This window comes from Topomyia yanbarensis, chromosome 1 (assembly GCF_030247195.1).
Source record: "Topomyia yanbarensis strain Yona2022 chromosome 1, ASM3024719v1, whole genome shotgun sequence".
In the NCBI taxonomy this organism is placed as follows: Eukaryota; Metazoa; Arthropoda; class Insecta; order Diptera; family Culicidae; genus Topomyia; species Topomyia yanbarensis.
The window spans coordinates 11,242,491-11,267,424 of NC_080670.1; the positions used below are offsets into that span (position 1 = coordinate 11,242,491).

Consider the following 24,934-nt stretch of genomic DNA (forward strand, 5'->3'; position numbering starts at 1 on the left):
ACTAACACCTCAATCGCTACAGGAAAGAACAAAGCTAGTATGTATTTCAGTATTTTGCTCCTCAACGAGTCTAGAAAAAATTATCGGTAAATTTTAAATATCTTGGTAATCTTCACAGATAGGAAGCTACTTTGATTTAAAAAATTACGTCTTTTAATATAGCAAACAACTTTGTAGAAGATAGAAAGAGCGTAAAAGAATTATTACTAAAGTTATCACAAAAAACTAATGTTAAGGGATCTTCCATACGAAATGATCCATAAGTTGAGGACTATTAAAGCTGGATATATTTCAGCAATTTCGTTTGCGATAATACAAGCTACAACTTTACTGAAGACACAAAATCTCAATCTAAATGGGAAATCTGAAGTTATAGGTAAAATAGTCACTGAACCGTGTATTTCTGTAGACGCGCATTCCTGTAAGAGCGGACGCAAGGTTCTCCAAACTATACTTCTAAAGTGAACCGTTTAGACGCTATCAATGTTTAATACTAAAACAGCACTTAAGAACAATATGCCAGGTAGGTCTCGCTGGCTTCTGGAGGGCCATTACGGCTGAGCTCTGGAAGCGTAGGTCGGTTTCGACGGTCAAAAGATTGATGAGAAAACACGACCGACGATACATGTGAATACACATAAAATTCCAACAGTATTTTTGCACAGAACTTCTTTCCGGGCAATGGTTTTTCAGGGAAAATGGCTAAGTTGAAAAAAATCATCACAATTAAAGATTCCGATGACAAATTACGGCATAAGTTAAGAGCAAACTTAAGTTTTTTTCGTCTTCTTTGGGATTAAGTCTTAAACATTATAAACCCATTTTTTTATGACAAAAGCTTTTTGATTTGTCGTGAAGACATTTCAGAATTATATGAACTCTTTTGGTTCAACAAATCAATCAACTTTGTTTTTGTATCACTTGTTAAGATGCAGAGGGGGAAAGAATCCTGAATTCCGCTTTGTGGGGAAATTGGAGTGTATTCACTACAGTGATGTTCACACAAGGAATGGTATCTTCAAACGCCATATCAACTGTGAATGTGAAATTAGAAAAGCTTACCTGCTACAAATGTACACCGATTTATAAGAATCCCACTGTATACTCGAACCATTGCAGCTGTTAAATATATCACAACTTACTTTTACCATGGTGCAGACAAAAACATTTCACTTTCCATCCGATGGAACCACACTAATGCGACTGAATAGCCAGCCGTGGACGAAATACCCCACACACCCATTCCCAACACAACAGCGATTAGCTGCAACACATGCAACACGAAACCTCTGAAGCTTCCATCACTCACGATCAGCCCATCGATCTTCTGAATTACCACACCAGGCTGCTTTCTTTCGCAGCTATACGACATTTGAAGCACTCATTATAATCGCGTTGTCTCTTTCAAGCTTCGCAAAACCACAACACTGGCAACATTTTTTTCCTACTTGTGATGAGGCCACTCTTAAGCGCAGTAGACACAAGATATAACCCACACAACCTCAACCCAACGACAGCGAGCTTTCGACCGGCAAAGCGAAAGGCACGGAGCTTTTTTCTCACTTCCAAGCAGCTCATCACTTTCCGAAACTACCGAAGAAAGCCGCTTTCTTTCGCCGGAAAACGGTTTTCTTTCGAAATGCTATTTTTGCACTATTCATCCTGAATTTTTCACGGTTAAACCACAAATTAACACGGCTCGAACGTGAGAAATACGCGGCGCACCAAAAAACCGAACCGTCGAACAAAGAATCAAAGAATGGACTGAAAAAGCAAATGGCTACCGCCTGCGACGCGATGCTTTATTTGATAAACGTGTGTGTGCGTGAACGCATGCGAGCTTTTTGCTTTGACATATAATGTAGTGACAGGGTGCCCAGATTGTAAAACGATTGACCAAAATTTTATTCGTAAATCAAGTTTGAGAAAAAAATGTACTTCAAAATACGGAAACGATGAAGTGTGTGTCGAGCAAGTAAAAAAAATTAGGCAAGCGATAAATCGCCGGTACCGATTCAGTCATGGCTCAAATATCCAGTCAAACCATCCCAAACTTATTTTAATTACCTGTTAGAATTCCGGATCAAGGGCAAAATCTGATTAAGCCAATGTTCAACTGAAATATACGTCAGATTAATCCAGCGACGCAGCAATATTCCGCTATGTGTTTTGTTACGAATCGATGGCAACCAAATTAAAGAATTTGCTCGCCATTCCTATCCCGGTTAGATTGAGTGTGAAAATTCCTTTCTAGTCGTTGCTCATTGGCCGTACAGAAACAATAAATCAATAGTAATTCTTCAAAAGGGCTAATGAGACTTTTGTAAACAAACTTATTTCGCTCATTATTCCGCTACCGAGTTGAGTTTCATGAAAAATACACATGAATCAACATCTTTATGCTTGGTAGAATCAATTTCAAATGTTTTCTGTGTTGAAATGATAACAAATTAGGAGAAATCAGCAAAACAAAAGTTTGTTTACAAATCTTATTAGCCCTATTCAAATGTTGATATGGAAATGTCTAGACGATTTGTGACATTTTTAGATACTTTATTTAGACAGAGAATTTGGTGCAAGTGATTCAATTTTGTTTTGTTCCGAATGTAAACTCTAAAAGCTACAGTGTAAACTATCTGATTGTCAAAGTTACAAAACCATTGAAACGAAAGAGCGTTCGGGAAGCAATGAGAATGGTAAATGAGGCATTTCGGAATTTAAAAATAAGTCGAACTTTGATTTTAAATCATTTAAAAACTTCATGTCCGAAACCACCACTTTACATAAACTGGCAACGTTTCCGTACATCAATGCCATCTTCTTGTCGCTAGCGCAAACGAAACAGAGCCCACCGAGGGCGTAATTCATCATTCTCTCGTGATAATTATCGAGTTCGCCCCACACTTCAAATTGAGTTTTACGTCCCCATCCAAACCAGTTTCAAACCGTCGAAAACCCGTCAGACTTGGATTCCTTTGCACCTTCGTATAATCCAACCGGGCATCTAGGTCGTTTCCAGCAAAATAAATCACTCCCTTCGAATCAACCACAACGGTATGCCCCATCCCACAGTAAACTCTCTCCAGACAAAGTTCCTCTTCGCCATCACCGGAGGGAAACGCAACCAACTGAGGCAGCGAAAAAACCCGGCCCTTCAACTGCCGACCATCCGCATGTCCCAGCTGACCCTTACTGTTCCAGCCCCAGCAGTATAAATCTCCGAACGCAGAAACGGCACCAGAATGCCATCCACCCGCCGCGATGTCCACAATTTTTACCCCAGCCAGCGCTGCGATCAGCTGTGGTTGCTCCTGATGTGGTGTTATTTCACCATTTCCCAGCTGGCCGCGTCTGTTGGATAATCGAATAGATATTAGCAAAAAAAAACACGATCATGTCGACAGGCAGTGTGCTTACAATCCACCTCCCCAGCTGTAGACATCCCCGTTCCCGGTCAGCAGCAGACAGTGTTCCAGTCCGACTGCTAGCTTGACGATCCGAACATGCCGCGGAAAGGTAAACGTTTTGTTGGGAATGTTGAACACGGTTCTACCGCTGGTTATGGCAACCGAGACACGATCTCCACAGGCGATATGTGTAATTCGTTCTCGGTCGGTTAGTTCGGGGGCGTTTTCCACCGTAAGAAAATCCAACCGGCTGGATCGGTGCTCGTTGATGTCGTACTTGAATAGGTCACCGTTTTCCAACAGCACCAGACAGTGCCAGGTACTGGCCGATAGTTGCACTATGGCACTGGTAAAGGAGGTTTCATTTTGGCATCCGGTGATGGCCGAGTGCGAGTATAGATTGCAGCCGGAGGCAACCAGCGCGTGAGTGGATGTTATTTCGATTTGACATGGTTTGATAACTGATAACGATGGTTTCGGTTTTAAAGTGTCGTTGAGGTTGATTTCTGTAAAGTACTTACCATTGGAAATGAGTCGTATATAAATTCCATTGAATTACCTGTCAATGCACCACTGCCGTCTAAATTAAACGGATTGAATCCGCTGATCCAAATATTCGGCGAGCTTCGATCTGTTTTGGATGCCATGCAAACGGTGGCGTGCGGCCTCTACTGTTTGAACTGTCATCGCAGCAAAAGACAATAATAGGGGTCACGTTCACAGGCGCTTATAAGCTTTCATCAGCAGAATCCAACTTCGAGTGCACCCACGACAAAAACGGATCGATTGGTGTACGGACTGCGATCCAGTGTTGCTAATGATTCGCAGTTTTCTGGAGATTTTAAATTTTACTCAAGTCTGCGACAATCCGACATTGCATTTAAAAAAACCGACAAGCCAATTAAATAAAATAATACTGTTCACCTAAAAGTAATTTTAGAACAGCAATTATACATTTTATTACCGTTGTGTACTTTTTGGTATGAGGTTTCACTCAAAGTTTTCCAGAGACCCTATTCTCACCAGAGTTAAAAATAATCGAAGCTCTTTTTTGACGGCTGAAAATGAACCTGATACGACTCGCGGTGAATAGAAAAAATATTCATTCAAATATCCATGTTATTCATTCAGTTGAATATCGTACAGTATATTCATTTCACTAATTATATAGGAAAATGTTTTCAAATACCGGTAAAGCATATGAAACAACAGTCATCATCGCTTACATTGTACCAGGGCCTACTTTGATGCGTTTGATTCGTTGTTGCACGGCCGCTTCGTGTAATAATCGGAGACGAATGAAAATCTGCATGGATGAATGGGCGGTTTGTTCGTTTGACGTTTTCAGCTGCGTCACTGAATATTGAAAATGAATGCGGCTGAATATGATCAATTTTCATGCAATGAATTTGAATATTTTTAACTCTGATTCTCACAGCCACGTCACTTACGGCCAATTTCTTCACTTAGATGAAAACGAAAACCGGTTTTCGGCTAATTGGACATTAGCAACCCGAAAACTGGTTTTCAGCGAAAAACGGTTTTCATCCAGTGAAGAGACTGTGGGAATAGGTTTTTACAATAAAAATATTTTTTTACAGGCAAAATTTCATTTTTTCTCTTACTAAAAAAACGTCACAAAAGAGGCTTTTGATTTAATTGTGTCTAAAAAGCAATGCTTCTTGAAGTCACAATTTTAGCTTGCCTTTTTGAGGGTTAAAAAACAGGAAAAATTTAATTTTTCGACCCAATCTAGTGAATATAACTTTTTAAGTGAGTTTTTCCGATATTATTTAAAAAAATACACTTTGAAGCTAAGAAAAGGGCAATTATATATTTTTCAACCAATCGTACGAAGAATTTCAATAAATAAACATCACTGGAAGATTATCTTAATTTATATATATATATATATATATATATATATATATATATATATATATATATATATATATATATATATATATATATATATATATATATATATATATATATATATATATATATATATATATATATATATATACAAAAATAAAAAATACCCCCACTGTCGAATTATCTTTTCTTTATTCACGGATTCTGTAAATTTTTATTTTTAAACAATACAATTCTGTTGTCCAGTTTCAAGTAATTATTGTGATGGTTTTTAATATTCAGTGGAAGGAAAGTTTTCGGAAATAGCGCTAAAATAAAGAAAGAGGAGGATGGCGAAAAATACTATTTTTCAAATGGAAAGTAAGACACATCGTTCCGAAACCACGCTTTATGTCCATCACCCCATTGAAGTCATGCGCCGGTAACACGATAGTATCGATGACACGCAAAGAGAAATATAGTCATTTAAACTCGCTTATGGCGTTTTTGCTTGAATCCGAAACTGAGTCATGGCGTTTTTGCTTGAACCTGAAACTGAGTCAGGTTCTAACCCCAACCTCTGTCATTTCATACATTTTGACAGCGATTGGGGTTAGAAACTGACTCAGTTTCGCCTAAAAAAAAAAACACATCAGTTTCTAACCCCAACCTCTGTCATTTCATACATTTTGACAGCGATTGGGGTTAGAAACTGACTCAGTTTCGCCTCAAAAAAAAAAACCAAAGTTTCTAACCCCAACCGCTGTTAGTTCATACATTTTGACAGCAGTTGGGGTTAGAAACCGACTCAGTTTCGCTTCAAGCAAAAACGACATTAGAAAATAGTCAATAGTGCTATAATCCATAATTGGTCAATTAGAGTCCAGATTTCAGAATAACTGAACTTGGTTGATATCTATCAATTCATAAAAGAATGCACATTGAAAGAGCTAGAGACTCCAAAATCTGGACCCTAAACATCAACCCATAAACACATATATCAATCCGCCTTTGCTTCCTCTCCGAAGCCAGACGTGTCGAGATTTTTTTTCTTTAGAAAATCCCAATGACCTCATCTGGGATTGCACCCTCTGGGATCACCGCCTAAAATACGTGAAATATAATTTATTCACACTAAATTTATTCAACCCAATCTCAGATTTTTTCGCATCTATTGCCAAGATGGACAAGACCCGGACCTCAACAAACAAATCGTTTGTTGAGATCTCATTAAAAGTGACGTTTGTTTTTCTAAAAGTTTGAAAAACATTTCACAGGACCCGTGCTCGATTGGAATAACATAGATAGATAAATGATAAAGAGACTATTGAGATGGCAAGTTTTTATTGTAAGATTCAGTGTCTTTAGAAAATCAATAAAGAAATCATTTTCAAAATTTGCTGGCAACTCAGCTGAATTGGGCGTATAAATAATATGATTGTATTTAAGCTAAAAAACAACCCATGGAAACAATGAAACAAAAATGTGCTCTCCGTATTTTTAAATAATTTGTACTGAAATCCCCAAACTATTCCGAATAAAAATGGCAGGTGGCGAAAGTATTTTGGCATCACTGCCACTTGGAATAAGCAGCAAACTTGTATGTGTTGTGTGAGCTACTCCCGTACTTTGTTTATCGTTACTAAACTTTACCCCGTTGAACTGGAAACTGTTTGCAAAAACATTCAAAAATTGTGACAAACCCCACAGGAATATGGTAAGCTTTCGGTATTACTGAAGTTCCCTACGTTTGACTAGTGAACAAAGAAAGAACTGATTAACTAGTACGGCGAAATTGCCACCGAAAACTCTTAATTTGTTTGGAGCATGTCTCCTAGCAACGGTCACATACCGTAGCACTTTTGATTGTGTGTTGTACCTACTGGGTGGGTGCTTGTTGCTGAGCGGCGGGTAGACCACCGTGGGCGCAATTTTGAGCCACGTGTTTCTGATTAATTTTTTCATCATTTAGGGATTGCTATCCTTGCTGCGAAAGTTACGTTCAACACCGGAAAAGGAGTTACGCATTCTGCTGCTCGGACTGGATAATGCAGGCAAAACGACCCTACTCAAACAGCTGGCTTCCGAAGAGGTTTCACAGGTATTTGAATTTGTTTAATTGCTCTATAATACGTTTAAATTCGTAGTATGAAACTAAACGAACAATTCTACAGCCATATGAATCAAATGCAAATAAGTTGTTAGTAAAATAATCAACCTATCTGAATACACATTTCAACAACAAGCATATTAACAAGGTTTCTATTCTGACGCACACTACCTGAGCGCCATAAACCTTAATTAGAAACAGTGTCAATCCACGATGTAATTCTGCAATTAAAAGCTTGTATTTTACCGTTTACCCCTGCAGGTAACTCCAACAGCAGGTTTCAACATCAAATCCGTAGTCTCCGATGGTTTCAAGCTGAACGTGTGGGACATCGGAGGTCAGAGCAAGATTCGTCCCTACTGGAAGAACTATTTCGAAAATACCGATGTGTTGGTAAGTTTGCTCCGAGAAGCTTTGATTCCATTCGTTTGTTTTGACGCTGGTGCATTGCTGTCTCAGATTTACGTTATCGATTCCAGCGATCGTAAGCGACTGGAGGAAACTGGTGACGAGCTGGCCGAGCTGCTACTGGATGATAAGTTGAAAAACGTCCCGGTGCTGGTGTTTGCCAACAAGCAGGACATTGCCGGTTCTCTCAAGGCTTCCGAGATTGCCGAATGTTTGAAACTGGTCAAGCTGAAAGATCGAACCTGGCAGATTCAGGGTTGCTCCGCGCTACAGGGAACGGGCGTGAAGGTATGTTGAATCTGTACCTGTTTGTTGTCGTATATATATATATTATTTCATGTTGACCGAAACTTTGCATGTCTTTCCGACGCAGGAGGGAATGGATTGGGTTTGTAAAAGTATTAGAAAGTGATGGAGTAATATTAGTTGCCTTATGAAAAAGTGTCTTTGCTTGTCTTTGCTCTCACCATATTGCTATAAGAGCTAGATTCCACGATATTTGCACGTTACCTGAAAAAGTTTCACCAACGAGTGCAATACTTAGCAATGAACCGAACATGAAATTAATAAAAAGGTAAGAGGAGGGCTGGTTTTTAATTGGTTCATTTTTATTGGGTTTCTTATATTTTTGGATGTGATTTCCGCGAGCTCATCCGAATGCCCTACATAAACCGTTTGAAATTTACATTCAATAGGGAAATGCACGATCGATACCTTGTACAAGTTCAATCATTTTTATTTACCTGCGAGAACAATAACTACCGTTATGTAATAATTCATGTTTAGGGTTTTCAACGGTGCTTCGCCCATTGTAGCTGTCTCGCATCTCTGATTTGTATTGCTTTCTTTTGCTTACTTTCGTTCACTTAAATCTACTTGTTCGTAATAATCAAATGTAAATTTCAAACCTCAATGATCATCTTCGCAAATCGAGTATGAGTTAAGGTACCTTGGAAAATCACCCGATTTTCTGCCTTTTCTGTCAACAATCACTTTTTTTTCTTTTTCACTAAACAACATGCATCCTTCGCCGACTACAGTTCATTGTGTGGATATTCTGTGGTCACCTTGTTTTCATTCTCGTGGAACTCCGAACAGTCAACGGGGTGTTTGGCCTAAAACAATCAGTCAGCTGTTCAGTTTCACTCATTAATACGGACAAGCCGGAATCCGTTACATACCTGACAGTTGTGCGGATCGTTGATGATGGCAAATAGTGTCCAGAAGGGCGTGTGTGTTTCCTGACTGATGAACCAGGACGCTGCCATGCTACCGAACTTGGTCACACCTCGTTTAAAGCCTCCAAGTCCGAGCTTCTCGTTCGGATCGTGCGAGTTGATCTCACACAGAATGTATTTATCACAGTGAGGCGTCTGGATCGCTTGCCGGTAGGCACGATGAACTTTCAGCACCGGTTCAATTACCTGTGGCACATGTGAGAGACGGAGAGAAAGGGGAAAACAGAATTAAGAACGTAACAGTGACGGAATAGAAGGAAGCTTGATAATCGTACAATCGTACCGGTCGGTTACTTTCGAGTAGTGAATAGCGGGGCTTACCTCCAGATTGAGCGTGTCGGTCAGCTTATCCGTCAGTTCTGTTGCGTTGTACTGTTGCAGAAATTGTTTCGCCTTGCCCAGTTTGAGTAAATCTTTGACGTAGCTGACCGCTGGCTTTACGTAGGTTACCGAAGAAATTTTCACCTGCAGGTGCTTCTTGGCGGTGTAGTCGATTAGATTGGAAATGGTTTCACTGGGACGGCTGATATCCAGCATGGTTTGTTTGGGGTAGCCTCGTGACTGCAGAAAGCCATTGGCCATCAACTGTCCGGTAGTCACATATCTGAGAGATTGGTAAGACTTACATTAAGGACTGATCACAAATCACATTCACGCGAGAAAGAAGTGAAGGCTGACTCGCATATTTTTCTCATTTTTTTTCCTTTTAGTAGAATGATGCATTTGGGACTATTGTAAAACGAACAAGCAGAAACGCATCATCTTTACGGCGCTTAATAGAGCGCACAAGATTTTTTGCTCGGAGTTAATATCAGCAGAGGATATGTGAAGCTAAACAACTGAACCGAAATTTGAACTGGACACGTCATATTTCGACTAAAAATTGTTGTAACAAAAAACGAATTTCCCAAATATATCCTAAAACAATTGCTCGCGGCCACGTAAAATGAAACCTAACCGTAAGTATGAATGAAGAAATTCCGAATGTGAATAACCTGCTTTTCTTTTCCTTTTGAATGTTTTATTATTTTTCGCAATAAAAAACTCATGCAACTGAGTAATTAGACAACATTTGCACAAATTGAGAGCCAATTCCACTACGCACTAGTCATCGTATTGAGTGTACAATACGTGCTGGTAACTTTTTGTTCACTCCCTCCCCTCTACCACTCACCTTTGATACACTTCTGGGTTGGCGATATAATTAGCCCATTCGGCAAGATAAATCGTTGCGGCTTTAATCCACCTTCGCCGGAATGATTGGTTTTGCAGTGTATCGAAAAGCCTATCATACTCCAGCTTACCATCACGTCCGACAAATCCCTTAAACACCTTATCCAGGCCCACCTTGGTCCAGATGGCTTCGAAAAGTTCGGACTGTGTGAATTGGTCCCACATGACGTGTATATGCTCCAGGAAGGGAGGAAGTACCAACGAGTGATCCTTATGTTTCTCCTGGGTTTTCTCCATTTCGGGACCGCTGAAAGCTTGGATTGCTTGAACAGCGAGTGGAAGCAAGTTCGCAATCGTGTCACCGTTGATACCTGGATGCTGAGGTTCCTTGCCGTCACTACCATCCACGGTATTGTAATTAGCTAGCCACGTTTGAGCCACCGTCAGCACAGTGTCAAGGATGGGATTTCCTTCTTCCGCCTTTTGACGCTTCTGGCGCTTACTAGCTCTTTTTTGCACAGGCTGCTCCTCATTTGCACCGGCAAACATTTGAATCACATTCCCGATAAGAGCGGGATCAAATCCGCCGCTACCACCCCCTCCGCCATTTCCGCCGTTTGCATTGGCCAACAAGCTACCGATTCCGGACAGAATCGCTCCGACTCCATCGTTGCTCGTTTTTCCTGGTCCTCCTGCATTAGCATTAGCCATTAACGGAAGTAGCATGGAAGCAATTCCCGACAGTCCAGCTGCCGCATTATTACTACCTCCATTTTGATTTCCTAACGATTGTAGAAAATCCGATGCCATGTCCAGAAATGGACTACCTTCATCGTCACGCAGATTCGACCGCTGTGTCGTATAAGCACTTCCACTGATCGAGAATATCACCAGAAATATCACACACACGTTAACGTTCATTTTAAGTAGGTCGCGTTCTTAGGAATCAAATTCAAATCGATTTGTGCTAAATTACACTACACTTTGTTGGTTCTTTCCAATCGGAGCTTCACGATAGTAACTTCTTTGACCTACTTGTGAATATATCATGCCCTCAAAGGCATAGCGCTACTGGATATCCAACGTTCCAGGCTATGGTCCACTCGCGCATCCAACGCTGAAACAACATTCGAACTGATCAAGATCTATCGCAGTACTGAACCAACCGGGACACGTAAGCCGCACAAGAAGTTTTCTTTCTCGCTTAACGTTGCTGGATTTTACTCCGGTCGCAACTCTTCCTGCTGCTCTCAAACAGGTTGGAAGCACTGATGGAAAAAGAGAAAAGAAAAAAAGCAATTTTATAACAGTAATTCTTTCTTCGTACTGCTTTCACCGCCTCCCGTCTTTTCCGGGTCCAGGCATCGAACCGATGACGGGGTTTCTCGCTTGCGTGCTTGGAATCAAAGTCAAGTGTGCTTGCTCACTACCTAGCGAAAAAGTTAAAAAAAAAACTCGCAATCAGTTCCATTGCTTTGTCCACATTCTAAGCAAAGCCCACATGGTCTGCTGGATTTCCCATAGGGAACGCGCTCCAATAATCACCATGGCGCGAGTTAACTGTTGAGCAGACGAGATAAGTAGGCTACGAACCCGCCAGTGCCCGAGCTCGAGAATTATTCGAGTACGGCTCGAGAGATTGTTTTTCTTTCCAACTTTCACCCAAGGCTCATTGTATTCCCTCTTATTGGGCTGCGCCAGAATAAACAAACGCGACGAAATCTGCAAATAGGTCAACCTTTGTTGACGAAAACACTTTCGGACTCTCTTTCTCTCTTGGGTGAGGTGCTCTTTCTTTCTTCGTGCATCTTTCGCTCCTGCCAGAGATTTCGTGTGGAAGGGAAAGGGGGCCTATTTGACGATCAAAATTCTTCCAATGTAGCAAAACATGCGAGTCATCAACCTCGATCTTAGAAGATGGGAAAAAGGACAACCTCAAGGCGCATTCTATGGTGATGTAGGTAAAAGATTAGGCTGCAGGTAGCACTTCGAAAAATCCGGTTTTGCTTTTAGCTCGTGGCCTACATTTAACGAAAGACTGCGATGAGATGATTGTTTGGGTAAATGTTACAAAGTAAATTGTATCTTCTTAGAGGATTAATATTTTTATCAACGAACATTTGTTGTAGAATCTAAAATTATGCTGAACAATCACTTTGACTGTTGCATGTCAGGCAGAAATGAAACCATAACGAGGGGGAAATGAAACAGACCTGCCGGGTACTCTCTGTGTGGTTACGTTCGTCAAAAGTTTGTTTTCGTGGTTCCTGAGTTTTTTTCGGTCTCCGTCACCAGGTTAGGGTTGTTCTTATTTGTCTTTTATTGGATAGCTATAAAAGTGGCCGTACATCTCGGGAATTTGTCCACGGATTCGCTTTATTTTCTCAAAACTGTTAAAACAAGCGCTCTATTCTCACAGTCACGTCACCTAGTGACTAGAACAAGATTTCCCTCTAGTCACTAAGTGACGTGTTTGTGAGAATAGGGCCCCAATAGTTCTTTTGCTTCTATAAATTACTAGCTGTTTAAAATGAGCGAGATTTTTAAACTTACGGAAAATGCAAATTCGGTTTTGAAATTTTCCTTTACTCCCCCCTTTGAACAAAAATCGTCAAAAAAGTAAATTTTCGTCAAAATTTTTTTTTGTGAGATTGCATCAAATTTTGACGCTTTATGCATTTTGAAGTCATTTGGCATCAAAAATACCAGCCCGATTTTGAAAATTTCGCCCCTTTGATTAAAAAAAGTCCAAAAATGAACTTTCGTCAAAAATTTTTTTTCGAGTTTGCATCAAATCTCGACGTTTCATGCAGTTTAAAGTCATTTGGCATCAAAAATACAAAGTCGATTTTGAAATTTTCCTTTACTCCCTCCTTTGAACAAAAATCGTCAAAAAACGTCAATTTTCGTTAAAAAAATTTTTCGAGATAACATCAAATTTTGATGCTTTATGCATTTTAAAGTCATTTGGCATCAATAATACCTGTTCGATTTGGATATTTCACCCCCCCCCCCCCTTTGAACAAAAAAAGTCGAAAAAAGTTGGTTTTCGTCAAAAAATTTTTTTCGAGTTTACATAAAATCTCGACGTTTCATGCAGTTTAAAGTCATTTGGCATCAAAAATACAAAGTCGATTTTGAAATTTTCCTTTACTCCCCCCTTTGAACAAAAATCGTCAAAAAAAAGTCAATTTTCGTTAAAAAAAATTTTTCGAGATAGCATCAAATTTTGATGCTTTATGCATTTTAAAGTCATTTGGCATCAATAATACCTGTTCGATTTGGAAATTTCCCCCCATTTGAACAAAAAAAGTCGAAGTTAGTTTTCGTCAAAATTTTTTTTTTCGATTTTACATCAAATCTCGACGTTTCATGCAGTTTAAAGTCATTTGGCATCAAAAATACAAAGTCGATTTTGAAATTTTCCTTTACTCCCCCATTTGAACAAAAATCGTCAAAAAAGTCAATTTTCGTTAAAAATTTTTTTTCGAGATAACATCAAATTTTGATGCTTTATGCATTTTAAAGTCATTTGGCATCAATAATACCTGTTCGATTTGGAAATTTCCCCCCATTTGAACAAAAAAAGTCGAAAAAAGTTAGTTTTCGTCAAAAATTTTTTTTTCGATTTTACATCAAATCTCGACGTTTCATGCAGTTTAAAGTCATTTGGCATCAAAAATACAAAGTCGATTTTGAAATTTTCCTTTACTCCCCCCTTTGAACAAAAATCGTCTAACAAAGTCAATTTTCGTTAAAAAAATTTTTTCGAGATAACATCAAATTTTGATGCTTTATGCATTTTAAAGTCATTTGGCATCAAAAATACAAAGTCGATTTTGAAATTTTCCTTTACTCCCCCCTTTGAACAAAAATCGTCAAAAAAAGTCAATTTTCGTTAAAAAAAATTTTTCGAGATAGCATCAAATTTTGATGCTTTATGCATTTTAAAGTCATTTGGCATCAATAATACCTGTTCGATTTGGAAATTTCCCCCCATTTGAACAAAAAAAGTCGAAGTTAGTTTTCGTCAAATTTTTTTTTTTCGAGTTTACATCAAATCTCGACGTTTCATGCAGTTTAAAGTCATTTGGCATCAAAAATACAAAGTCGATTTGGAAATTTTCCTTTACTCCCCCCTTTGAACAAAAATCGTCAAAAAAAGTCAATTTTCGTTAAAAAAAATTTTCGAGATAACATCAAATTTCCCCCCCTTTGAACAAAAAAGTCGAAAAAAGTCGATTTTCGTCAAAAATTTTTTTTCGAGTTTACATAAAATCTCGACGTTTCATGCAGTTTAAAGTCATTTGGCATCAACAATACAAAGTCGATTTTGAAATTTTCCTTTACTCCCCCCTTTGAACAAAAATCGTCAAAAAAAGTCAATTTTCGTTAAAAAAATTTTTTCGAGATAACATCAAATTTTGATGCTTTATGCATTTTAAAGTCATTTGGCATCAATAATACCTGTTCGATTTGGAAATTTCCCCCCATTTGAACAAAAAAAGTCGAAAAAAGTTGGTTTTCGTCAAAATTTTTTTTCGAGTTTACATCAAATCTCGACGTTTCATGCAGTTTAAAGTCATTTGGCATCAAAAATACAAAGTCGATTTTGAAATTTTCCTTTACTCCCCGCTTTGAACAAAAATCGTCAAAAAAGTCAATTTTCGTTAAAAAATTTTTTTCGAGATAACATCAAATTTTGATGCTTTATGCATTTTAAAGTCATTTGGCATCAATAATTCCTGTTCGATTTGGAAATTTCCCCCCCTTTGAACAAAAAAAGTCGATCTTCGTCAAAAAAAAATTTTCGAGTTTACATAAAATCTCGACGTTTCATGCATTTTAAAGTTATTTGGCATCAAAAATAGAAAGTCGATTTTGAAATTTTCCTTTACTCCCCCCTTTGAACAAAAATCGTCAAAAAAGTCAATTTTTGTTAAAAAAAAATTTTCGAGATAACATCAAATTTTGATGCTTTATGCATTTTAAAGTCATTTGGCGTCAATAATACCTGTTCGATTTGGAAATTTCCCTCCTTTGAACAAAAAAAGTCGAAAAAAGTTGGCTTTCGTCAAAAATTTTTTTTCGAGTTTACATCTAATTTTGACGTTTTATGTATTTTGAAGTCATTTGGCATCAAAAATACCAGCCCGATTTTGAAAATTTCCCCCCTTTGAACCAAAAAAGTCCAAAAGTGAACTTTCGTTAAAAAAATATTTTTCGAGATTGCATCAAATCTCGACGTTTCATGCATTTTAAAGTTATTTGGCATCGAAAATGCAAATTCGGTTTTGAAATTTTCCTTTCCTTTAAGCTAGGTCCCACTGCAGGACTGGCTGAATCTCCGGTTGAAATGTCACATGAAATTTTTAGTGTAGCTAAACATGCTGAATTTTCCTTGTTTGATGTCAAATTCTTTGGACCAAGAGCTGTTTGCAACGGCTTTGTGTTAGAGATTCCTTAGCGGCTTCCCAAGAGAAAAATTTGAGCCGTTGCAAGGAATCTCGTTTGTCTATAGTTTTAGTAGCCTTTTGGTATTACTACAAAAGAGTTTGGAGTGAACGCCTCAGATTCTTCGGGCGCTCTTGGTACACGAGTGAGATAGAGTCTCTGGAATATTGGATCTCTCGAATTACGTTTGAAAATAAGGGACCCTAGAGTTTCAGGACTTCTAAATATTGGGAATGTTTGCGCCTCTGGAATGTTTAGAACGCTGGCCGAAAGCAAGTGTTCGATTTCGCTGTCTCACCAGTAAACCACAACTTGTACTTCCCGAGGCAACAGTTGCTAAAGCCCCTGAAAATATTTGTCGCAAAAGTTTTAGTCCCTGGAGTTTTTTGTCTCTTAAAAGTAGAGCGTTTGGAAATAAGGGAATTCGGGTAATTTGGTTAAAAGGACCGTGAAATTTTGGATCCCTGGAATTTAGAGGCTGTTGAATTTAGGGATCTTGAAATATTGGGACCGTGGATTTGGGGCCTCTGGACTTGAGGATTTTTGAATTCAAGAATTTTGAAAATAATAGGCTCTGGAATTTAGAAAATGCTATATATTGTGATCTGAGGGCCCTGAAATTTTGGGTGCATAGAATTACAGTTTTTTCGGGGCTTAGAATATCGAATCTGAGACCCTTTGGGTTCGTGGAATTTTGGGGTTTCTTAACATGAGAGGATTTGGAAATAAAAGGCCCTGGTATTTCGGGGCGAGGAATGTAGGGTTATTGAAACTATGGGTCGCTTGAATTTGAAGTTTTCGGAAATAAATAATTCAGACCCGGTAACTTTTGGGTGACTACAACGTTTGAATTTAGGGTCTTTGGATATAAAGATGTGTTTTGAAACTTTTTGACATTGACACTGTGGAATTTTGAGCCCATTGAATTTAGAGTTTAGAGGATTATGAGCTTTGGAAAATAGGGTTTTTGAAAGTAGGAGATTCTGGAATTTCAGGACTTTGGAAGATTTTCAATCCCTGAAATTTTAGGACCCTTGAGTTTTGGAGTGTTAGAAATATTGGGACCCTGAAATTTTGGTTGCCTGGAGTTTGGGAACTTTCGATGTTAGGAACTTTTGAAATCTTGGGGTCCCAAGATTTCGGGTTCGCTTACACTTTGGGACCCTTGAATTTAGAAAAAGGAAATATTCGAACCCTAACATTGTGGGTCTCTGGAAATGAAGACTTTTGAATTTAGAGTCTTTGGAATAAGGAGTTTTGAAAATTTAGCACTTTGGAATATTTGAACCTTGGAATTTTGGGTTCTCGGAATTTGGTTCCCTACAACTTTGAGATCGTTGAATTTAGGAACTTTAGGCAATTATGAGACCATTCAAACTTTTGGGATCCTGAAATGTTCAGTCTCTGACGTTTTGAAACCCTTTAAATTAGGAACTTAAGAATTATCGGGACTCTGGAATTTGAAGTCTCTGACCCTTTGTGACCTCTGATCTTCAGAAATATTGGGACCCAGAAATATTCAGTCACGGACGTTTTGGTACCTTTAAAGTTAGGAACTTTGAAATTATGGGACTCAAGAGTTTTTAGTCTCTGAAAATTTGGGACTCTTGTAACAAGTAAGGGATTTTGAAATTTTTGAACTAAGGTATATTGGGCCCGTGATACTTTGGATTTCTGGAATTTCGACACCCTTGAATTCAGGCTGAATTTTTGATCTCTATCGTTTTGGTGGAACACTTGAAGTTTGAGACGATGGATTTGTAAAGATTTCGATTTCTAATTTGTTGTACTTTCCTAACTTGGAAATATGGGGCCCTGAAATTCAGGTTCCCTGTAGTTTTTTATCTCTGAGATTTTGGAAATAAAGTTTATGGTTTTTGAAAATAAAGGACCCAGCAATTTGCGGACTTTTCGGACTCTTAAATTAAGGATTTTTGGAAATTAATAACTGTGGAATTAAAGAATTTTCGAATATTGGGGCACTGGAATTTTTGGACTATTGAGAACAAACTCTAGAAATATTGGGAACCTAAGCTTTTAGATCTTAAGAACTTTATGACTTATGAATTTTGGCGCCCTAAAATTTTCAGTTTCGGGACTCTTGGTATCTTTCGAAATTTCGGATGTTGTATTTTAGAGCTATGGAATGCTCGGACGCTGAAATTTTGAGATATATTCTAGATTCAGGTGACATGAAATTTTGGGATTTATTCTAGGTTACATTTAGGTGGCTGTAGGATAATGATTTCAGATGACCATTTGCCATCTGAAACTCCCAGATGTTACAGTAACTAGGTGCATCACAAAGCTCCAAAAATGTTCTGGATTCCTCCGCAGATCATTTTGTCAACTTTTGACGTAGAACTTATTCAAAAAATGCTTGTATCTGCAGATTTTCGTAGAGGTTCGTAATATTGAAATTTGAGGTCCGTAGAGTGGAGCCTTTAATTTCTAACCATCATTATCGTGGATACTTTGACTCCTGAACACTATAAATCCCCAACCGTTTAAAATCGATTGCTATTGGCGAAAATGGTTGAATCAAATAAAATCTGGATTGAAAAGTTTCATTCTCTCGGGATCAACTTGATCTTAAAAATTTGGTTTGACGCTAAAATGAATTGAAGGTATCATTTGGGGCTAAATAAAGAACGCTCTCCAAAATCGTCGAAATAAAAAGCATAAGGATACTTGGTAACCCTATTTTCTAATTGTTCCCGGTCAGCGTTGCAAGCAGAAAATTAGCAAAAGTTTAGCAAAGCGAAATGGATGCTGGTAGAGTTTCTGTGAGCATTTTGCGCGGTTTGTGCGAGAATTCTGGCAACAAATTCGCTCAAATGCAAACAACCGTTTCTGACAGAAGCGGTTAAACCAACCGATGCTGCTCACTTTTATCCAGAATCCAGCCAGAAATGTACGGCCAAGATCTCTGCACGCTTCCTGCCACATATCTGTCAGATGTTTTGCTCGATTCGTGCTAAATTCTACCAGTTAGTAATTGCCAGGATCTTTGCACAGTTTATGTCCGAGTTATGCCAGGGTTTTGCTCGGTTCCTGTCAAAATTTGCCAGAAAACGCGAGCGACAGGGTTGCCAAACCAAGACTTACAGAAATCTAGCAGAGCGGTCTCTGCCAGAAAATTTGCTCACTGGGTTCCTGACGGTGTTACCCAGTTAAACTCATTCCGGAACCGGTTCGGACTTCTGAATGGAGTCATTATGGATTCCAAATCAAATGCAACAACCGATTCCGACTCAATCGGTTTCAGAATCGGTTGTTGCATTTGATTTGGAATCCATACTGACTCCATTCAGGATTCCGAATGGTTTGACCGGGTAGTAGTTATCCTGTAGTAAGAAATATGCGGAGACGCCATCTTGAGCCAGCGAAACTGTCAAATTCTTGAGCCTTTCGCCTTTCATTCGTTCGGTGCAGCGCATTAATTCCGATCTTTTCGGTTTGAATTATTTTTTATGCTTGCTCCGAGGGGGCTATTGAGCGAAAGTTGCTGGTTAGAAAATTTGTAGCACAATGCATTGGAATCTGCTTAAATTTCAATAAAATCAAAACTGGTTAACGATTTCACAACTGCAGATAATTGTACCGATAAAAAAAAACATTCACTCGCGTCGTAGCTTATATCGAGTCCAACCTGGTCACCAGATGAAACCCCACGCAGACCTTATTATCAGTTTGCAGAAGATCAGTGGCGCCAGCAACCTAAAGGCAATCGGTGAACGGTATAATAATATGTATCATAAAATAGAAACATAATGCAAACCGCCACGATACGATACGGAGTGCGATTTTTCGTCATAATTGACTGCCTTTCATGGTCTCGCCGCGCTCTATCTAGAGGACTGGCGTGTACTACCTTTCCGCCAGCAGAAATTCATTCCGTCCAGTACATAGTAACGAAAGAAAATTCCCCCTCTCCCTGCACACACACGCACACCTCAGCAAATTATTGTTTGCAATCTAACTTGTTACGTGCTACCACTGCGCTAGTTTATTTTGCGAATAGTCAATAGAAGAAAACAAAAACAACAGCATACTAATTAAATGACCGTTACTCGTACTGGAACTCCAATCCAGTTCCGTCAAAGTGCTTGCCGATCCAGGCATCGAACCGCTTCGACAGTTCACCACTCATGTGATTCTTCCAATCTCCGATAGCACCTTTCCGGATAAATTTCACACTTCCATTGGTGTCAATTTGAGCGGAGTTCTGCATCAGTGGTTCCATGTTGACGGCCGGATTACTCTGCATACGATCGAACTGTAGATGATCGCACAATCGCCGAACTTCCAACTCCGTCAACTCTCGGCCAATGTTCATAAAGCGTGCACAGTCCCGAATCACCACCGGTAGATTACGTTTCATATCCTCGTACTTCAGGAATAAAATATTTGATTGATTACGACGTTGCCAGAAACCCAGCATGTGGGCCCACATCGGTCCTGCGGGGGCTTGATCGGCAAGAAAGATGTCACAGAAGTCCTCGAAACTGCCGCCCGTCTGATGGATCAGTTGACAGTAGTAGTAGTACGAAACGGCCAGATCTTTCGGATTTCTTGCTATGTAGATCATTTTGGGGCGAACAACATCCATCTGAGTTGGCAGCAGTTGCCACGGTAGATGGCACTTGACGTATCGGGGACTCGGTAGATTTCGAACGCACGTTACCGAGTTGACCTTTTCGTGTTTGCTGCAAAGAACAACTTCGATTAGATTCGCGATGCGACGAATAATGTTGATCGTCGCTTACGTTACAAAATCTTCAACGCTTTGATCTTCGGAAAATATGGCTGAAAGTTCCAGCAAGGGCGTCCTGACCTGCTGGATGTTTTTAGCTCCTTCGTAGTCCAGATTGTTACCCAGCAACCAAACCATCTCCTGGGCCCAGGTGGACCCCGTTCTGGGATAGGACAGCAACCAGACATCGTCCTTGCGTATTTCCAAGTTTAAAATATCTTCGCCAATTTCCTGGAACTTGGTTGGCATCAGAACTCCTCCCGGGTTAACTTCGATTAGGGAATTTTTCTTACAGAAAAATGTATCCAGACGTTCATTCAGCTCCGTCTCGAGTGTGCGATACTCTATTTTCATCCTGTGTGTTTGAATTTTGACCGACGAGGACAAGGTTGAGATTTGTGTAACAACTCTCACTTTCGTTCAGCACCACTCGAAGTCGACTGAAGCGCGTGCAAAATTTCTTCCATTGCTTAGCTCGCTCGGTGCAATTGCAGCTCCTTGGCGGTCTTTAGGTTAGGGAAGGAAACCAACTCACCAGTGAAGGTGTGAGCTAGCGTTGTTTTACGGTGCGATTTTATGAATTGTAGAGGCCCGAAAACGAGGAAATGCACACTGCAGAACTAGTTTTTCACTGGTTCACTGGAGAAAGTGAATGTCAGTTTTCGCTTCTGGTGCTGGTGGTGATACGTTGTACTGCGTTGGGCATCTGTCATGGTTATTATGCAATGTATAAAAACCCGTTAGCCTGTGGGTTTCGCTTCAGAATAGAACAGCGGTTGCTTTGATTACTTGAACCCTTCCGGTGAGATTTTCAATGTGTCAACATGTTGGATTTCACCGATTGCGGACTCATAATCTGCGCTGCGATGGATCATTTTGTTACGCTGTAAGATTGTCTCAGAAGGTATATTTTATTACACCATACACGAAGATTTAATGGTAATATACTACCCACAATCACATCTTTGTCCCATTTTCTATGGGATTTCCTATCTTTATGGGACTGATTTGCAATCATGGGCAGTATAGCTGTGCCATTTTTCGACTTTGTAAATATCACACAATCAAGCCAAACAGAAGTGAGTAAGAAAAAGATTCATTAAAAATGTTTTTCAACAAACCAGTGGGTAGAAAGAAAAAAAAATCAAATGGACTCTCGTGTAAAACCGTTCTGCCATCATTACCGGGGCAATCTATACTAAACATGAAGTTTGCGTAATCGTCAGTAACGCAGCAGAACAACTTCCTGGATGAACTGGATTGAGCAAAACCTGCTCCTGACCGATGCTCCCCCCATTATAACGGATAAAACGCCGGATGGTTATTTTCTTTTTGCTGCGATCGACACAGCAAGAAAAAAAAACCTGTGACAACCGAAGATCAAGATCGTCTAGTTCTGCTTCATTAGCACCAACCTGAAACCAAGCAGGCGAGTTCACGCATAACTGGACAATCGCCTGTATGGGTTATTTTCTTTTTTTTTCCATTTCTATTCCTCTTTGGCAGGAAGTGAAGGCAGAAGATTTATGCAAATTGACCATGATTATATAGGTCGTGGAAGGAGTAGTGCAGTGGGATTCGACGGGAGCGAAGCTGGATTTTCAGGTTGATTTACGCCAGCACATGATTAGTTGATCTCAATACAGCAGGCCGGAGGAGGCGTAATACCAGTTTAATCGAGCTTACATAACAGAATCTGGTATCATATCGAGTGGGGAGCAACACCGTTAGATTGGAGTTAGACAATTCCAGTGGTATTTCGATACGCTAGTCGCTGTGCAGCTCTGGTTTGCTGCCCGCGGTCTGGTTCTGACACGAAACGGAGAAACGGAAAAATGTCTATTCTACAAATTAGTTTACATCAAAAGGGAATGGTTTTCAGAAGAGAAAGCAATGTAAAGCGATTATGATAGAGGGAAATAGATAGGATCGGTATGGAAAGCAGAAATGGATTCGAACGAACTAATTAACTTCTAGGCAGTGCCAGACGCATGCGCATACTGCACTGGGGTCAGGAACTTCGTGATTTAAAACAACGTGAAACAACTCTTATTTTTTACATGTATAGTTTTTTTTAAATTAGGATATGTCATTCATTTAGAACTTCTTTGAGAAACAAACGTGCTGAAAAATCCTTCAAACTATTTTTTTCTCCACTCCGTGAAGGGCACAAAGCTATCCAGTTTTTTACGTGCCATAATGGCGGTCTAAATTGTTCAGTTCTTAATACGTTTAATGACCTTTTTTGACAATAATCAACCGCCAACCGCTCAGTGAGATTAAGTCATCCTACGTTAGTCCAATGCGTTGGATGTTTATTTAATGAACGCCAGACATCTTCAACTGGGCGTTACTGTCAAGCTGGCGTAAACGATTATTGTCAAAAAGGGTCATTAAACGTATTACGAACTGAACAATTTAGACCGCCATTATGGCACAGACTAACAGACATAACACTATGAGAGAATCCCCGCAAAAAACTCGATCCGCCAATTTTTCCAGGACACTAGCTCCACCTTTTATTCACGGTCCCAAACAACCATTTGCTGGTGGGTTACCCCTCAGGTTTGGGAACAATTTTTCACTAATGGTCTATCCCCCATATGCTTGTTCATATGTCAGTGGCGCCATGATTTCAAATGTGGCCACAGTCCCAACTACAAATATATTTAAAATGACCGTTAAAGTGGACGAAGCATTGTTTTCAAGTGTTATGTCTGTTAGTCTGTGATTATGGCACGTAAAAAGCTGGATAAAATCCACTTGTTTTCATTTTCACCACTGGATGGCGTATCACATCACTACCAACAATAAGAACGTAGGTTGAGTTCGTAGATAACGATTACCTTTTTTCAACATAAAAAAATATTGCGAATCTTTTCTTAAATCCACATTGCGACTTTTCAGCCATGCGCCACCGGGCCGTGCGTTGAGTTACGCGCCCATCTAGTTTGCATCAGTGCGAGTGAGAAAACGTGTTGACGTTTGTTTTTGTTTCGATCGCACTCGTGTGTATCCCATATAGCAAGAACATCGACAAAATGCTATATTATCTCGAGATAGACAATATCTCATGCTTCTACCCGGAATGTTTGATCACCGCCATGGAAATACAGAACAGTTTCCAAGAGGATATCTACATGATGACAGCACAGAGAACAGACGTCCATCTTCAGCATTCAACTTGTGTAAAATCTCTAACGGTTTCGAAGGTAGTTGGGATATCCAAACCAGGTGCGCTACTGTCGTCATGTTTTTTTTGTGGCTGAGTTCGACAGAATTGACAGCGGTTATTCCTCTACCCAGTCAAACTGGTCCGGAACCGGTTCGGACTTCCAGCATGAATTCCAGCTCAAATGCATCAACCGAAAGAGTCGGCGTCGGTTGTTTTCTTTGAGCAAGATTCCATACTGAATCCATTCAGGATTTCGAACCGGTTCCGAAATGGATTTGACGGATAGTTGGGATAGGTTGGTGTGGCGGCGCTAGTGTTTATGGTATATTCTGAGTGCATATAGGGAGAGTGACGACACTGTCAAAATTGGAACAATTATTATTTGTCAGTGTCATTCCAAACGAGTCAAATTCATGTATTTTGACAGGTCGTTTGTTCGTTTGGAATATCACTGACGGATAATCATGACAGTTGTCTTCACTCTCCTTACATACACTCTGGGTATATTAATTCAGATGTTTACACACGTTTTTTAAATATTTTTGTTCGATCATGGATGTCTGTTCTCTGTGCGTCCAGTAAGAGGAAGTCACCCTACGTTAGTCCAATGCATTGGATATTTATTCAATGAACGCCAGACATCCTCAACTGGACGTTGCTATCAAGCTGGTCGTTTACGTTTAGTCAAAGAAAGGTAATTAAACGTTACGTCGTATTAGACGATTTAGACCACCATTATGGCGCGTTAAAAGCTGAATAAACAAGGAATGAAAAACACTTTTATTCCTGCAAATAAATTGGTTTAGTTTACACCAGTTGAACATTTTTGTTAATTTACAGTACAAAACGGGTGTTTGCAAAATTTAACCCTTAAATGCGCAATGTTGTTTTAAAACAACATTGCGAAAACCATCTCAAAATTATCATAGTAACGTATTAAACCTGTGAGATAATTTTCAGAAAATTTGAAAAAAAATTGGCTTGCGCCTTTAAGGGTTAACTCCAAACATTTGGGAATACCCAACAAAATTTGTAGGTTATTCAAAATCGTTTATTTGTTTTTGTATTATTCATGAATATTTGAAAAAAAAACAGATATCTGGAATAAGGTAGGGGAACATGGGGAGACTTGACCAGGTTTTCAGCTAAAACTGCATAAATCTCTAAATAAGCCTTTAATCCCCCAAAAATCATTCAGATATAATGCGCAAAGTTATTGCGCGACTTCATGATTTTTTGCAGAATTTTTAATTTAATTTTTGAAAAGTTACAAAAGTTTTTCTGTGATCGTTTTTTCTGGTCAAGTCTCCCCATTGCGGGGAGACTTGACCAAGGCATGGGGAGACTTGACCAAGAGAA

At 39.4% G+C, this 24,934-nt stretch overlaps 4 protein-coding genes across 5 annotated transcripts; 1 reads left to right on the forward strand and 3 right to left on the reverse strand.

The window, feature by feature from the left end:
• Positions 1–2,734: 2,734 nt before the first annotated feature.
• Positions 2,735–4,090, reverse strand: LOC131676248 (uncharacterized). Its single transcript, XM_058955369.1, has 3 exons — positions 3,967–4,090; positions 3,418–3,913; positions 2,735–3,351 (listed from the first exon to the last, which is right to left on the reverse strand). The coding sequence occupies exons 1-3, from the start codon at positions 4,052–4,054 to the stop codon at positions 2,868–2,870; spliced, it is 1,068 nt and encodes a 355-aa protein (XP_058811352.1). The 5' UTR covers positions 4,055–4,090; the 3' UTR covers positions 2,735–2,867.
• Positions 4,091–6,863: 2,773 nt separating this feature from the next.
• LOC131676881 (ADP-ribosylation factor-like protein 3) lies at positions 6,864–8,384 on the forward strand. The gene is made up of 5 exons (XM_058956258.1): positions 6,864–6,978; positions 7,234–7,362; positions 7,633–7,764; positions 7,831–8,067; positions 8,153–8,384. The coding sequence occupies exons 1-5, from the start codon at positions 6,976–6,978 to the stop codon at positions 8,189–8,191; spliced, it is 540 nt and encodes a 179-aa protein (XP_058812241.1). The 5' UTR covers positions 6,864–6,975; the 3' UTR covers positions 8,192–8,384.
• A 14-nt stretch (positions 8,385–8,398) lies between these two features.
• LOC131676878 (uncharacterized) lies at positions 8,399–11,319 on the reverse strand. The gene is made up of 4 exons (XM_058956255.1): positions 10,192–11,319; positions 9,339–9,621; positions 8,961–9,203; positions 8,399–8,894 (listed from the first exon to the last, which is right to left on the reverse strand). Exons 1-4 carry the CDS (start codon positions 11,109–11,111, stop codon positions 8,814–8,816), a joined length of 1,527 nt encoding a protein of 508 aa, XP_058812238.1. The 5' UTR covers positions 11,112–11,319; the 3' UTR covers positions 8,399–8,813.
• Positions 11,320–11,402: 83 nt separating this feature from the next.
• LOC131676879 (luciferin sulfotransferase) lies at positions 11,403–21,048 on the reverse strand. 2 transcript variants are annotated; one of them, XM_058956257.1, is made up of 3 exons: positions 20,414–21,048; positions 19,700–20,353; positions 11,403–11,458 (listed from the first exon to the last, which is right to left on the reverse strand). In XM_058956257.1, the coding sequence occupies exons 1-2, from the start codon at positions 20,752–20,754 to the stop codon at positions 19,714–19,716; spliced, it is 981 nt and encodes a 326-aa protein (XP_058812240.1). In that variant the 5' UTR covers positions 20,755–21,048; the 3' UTR covers positions 11,403–11,458; positions 19,700–19,713. The 2 variants fall into 2 exon arrangements, with proteins under 2 accessions (XP_058812240.1, XP_058812239.1); XM_058956256.1 differs by lacking the exon at positions 11,403–11,458 and having other exon boundaries at positions 19,666–20,353.
• Between the last annotated feature and the right edge of the window lie 3,886 nt (positions 21,049–24,934).

Bases quoted from the DNA above. Each gene is read 5' to 3' on its own strand.
- LOC131676248 (XM_058955369.1), bottom strand. From the start codon at position 4,054: ATGGCATCCAAAACAGATCGAAGCTCGCCGAATATTTGGATCAGCGGA. The intron at 3,914-3,966 runs GTAATTCAATGG...AGTACTTTACAG, and splicing joins CGGCAGTGGTGCATTGACAG to AAATCAACCTCAACGACACT. The intron at 3,352-3,417 runs GTAAGCACACTG...ATTATCCAACAG, and splicing joins TACAGCTGGGGAGGTGGATT to ACGCGGCCAGCTGGGAAATG.
- LOC131676881 (XM_058956258.1), top strand. The intron at 7,363-7,632 runs GTATTTGAATTT...TTACCCCTGCAG, and splicing joins CTTCCGAAGAGGTTTCACAG to GTAACTCCAACAGCAGGTTT. The intron at 8,068-8,152 runs GTATGTTGAATC...TTTCCGACGCAG, and splicing joins TACAGGGAACGGGCGTGAAG to GAGGGAATGGATTGGGTTTG.
- LOC131676878 (XM_058956255.1), bottom strand. From the start codon at position 11,111: ATGAACGTTAACGTGTGTGTGATATTTCTGGTGATATTCTCGATCAGT. The intron at 9,204-9,338 runs GTAAGCCCCGCT...CATGTGCCACAG, and splicing joins CCGACACGCTCAATCTGGAG to GTAATTGAACCGGTGCTGAA. The intron at 8,895-8,960 runs GTATGTAACGGA...TGATTGTTTTAG, and splicing joins ACGATCCGCACAACTGTCAG to GCCAAACACCCCGTTGACTG.
- LOC131676879 (XM_058956257.1), bottom strand. From the start codon at position 20,754: ATGAAAATAGAGTATCGCACACTCGAGACGGAGCTGAATGAACGTCTG. The intron at 20,354-20,413 runs GTAAGCGACGAT...TGTTCTTTGCAG, and splicing joins AGCGTTGAAGATTTTGTAAC to CAAACACGAAAAGGTCAACT.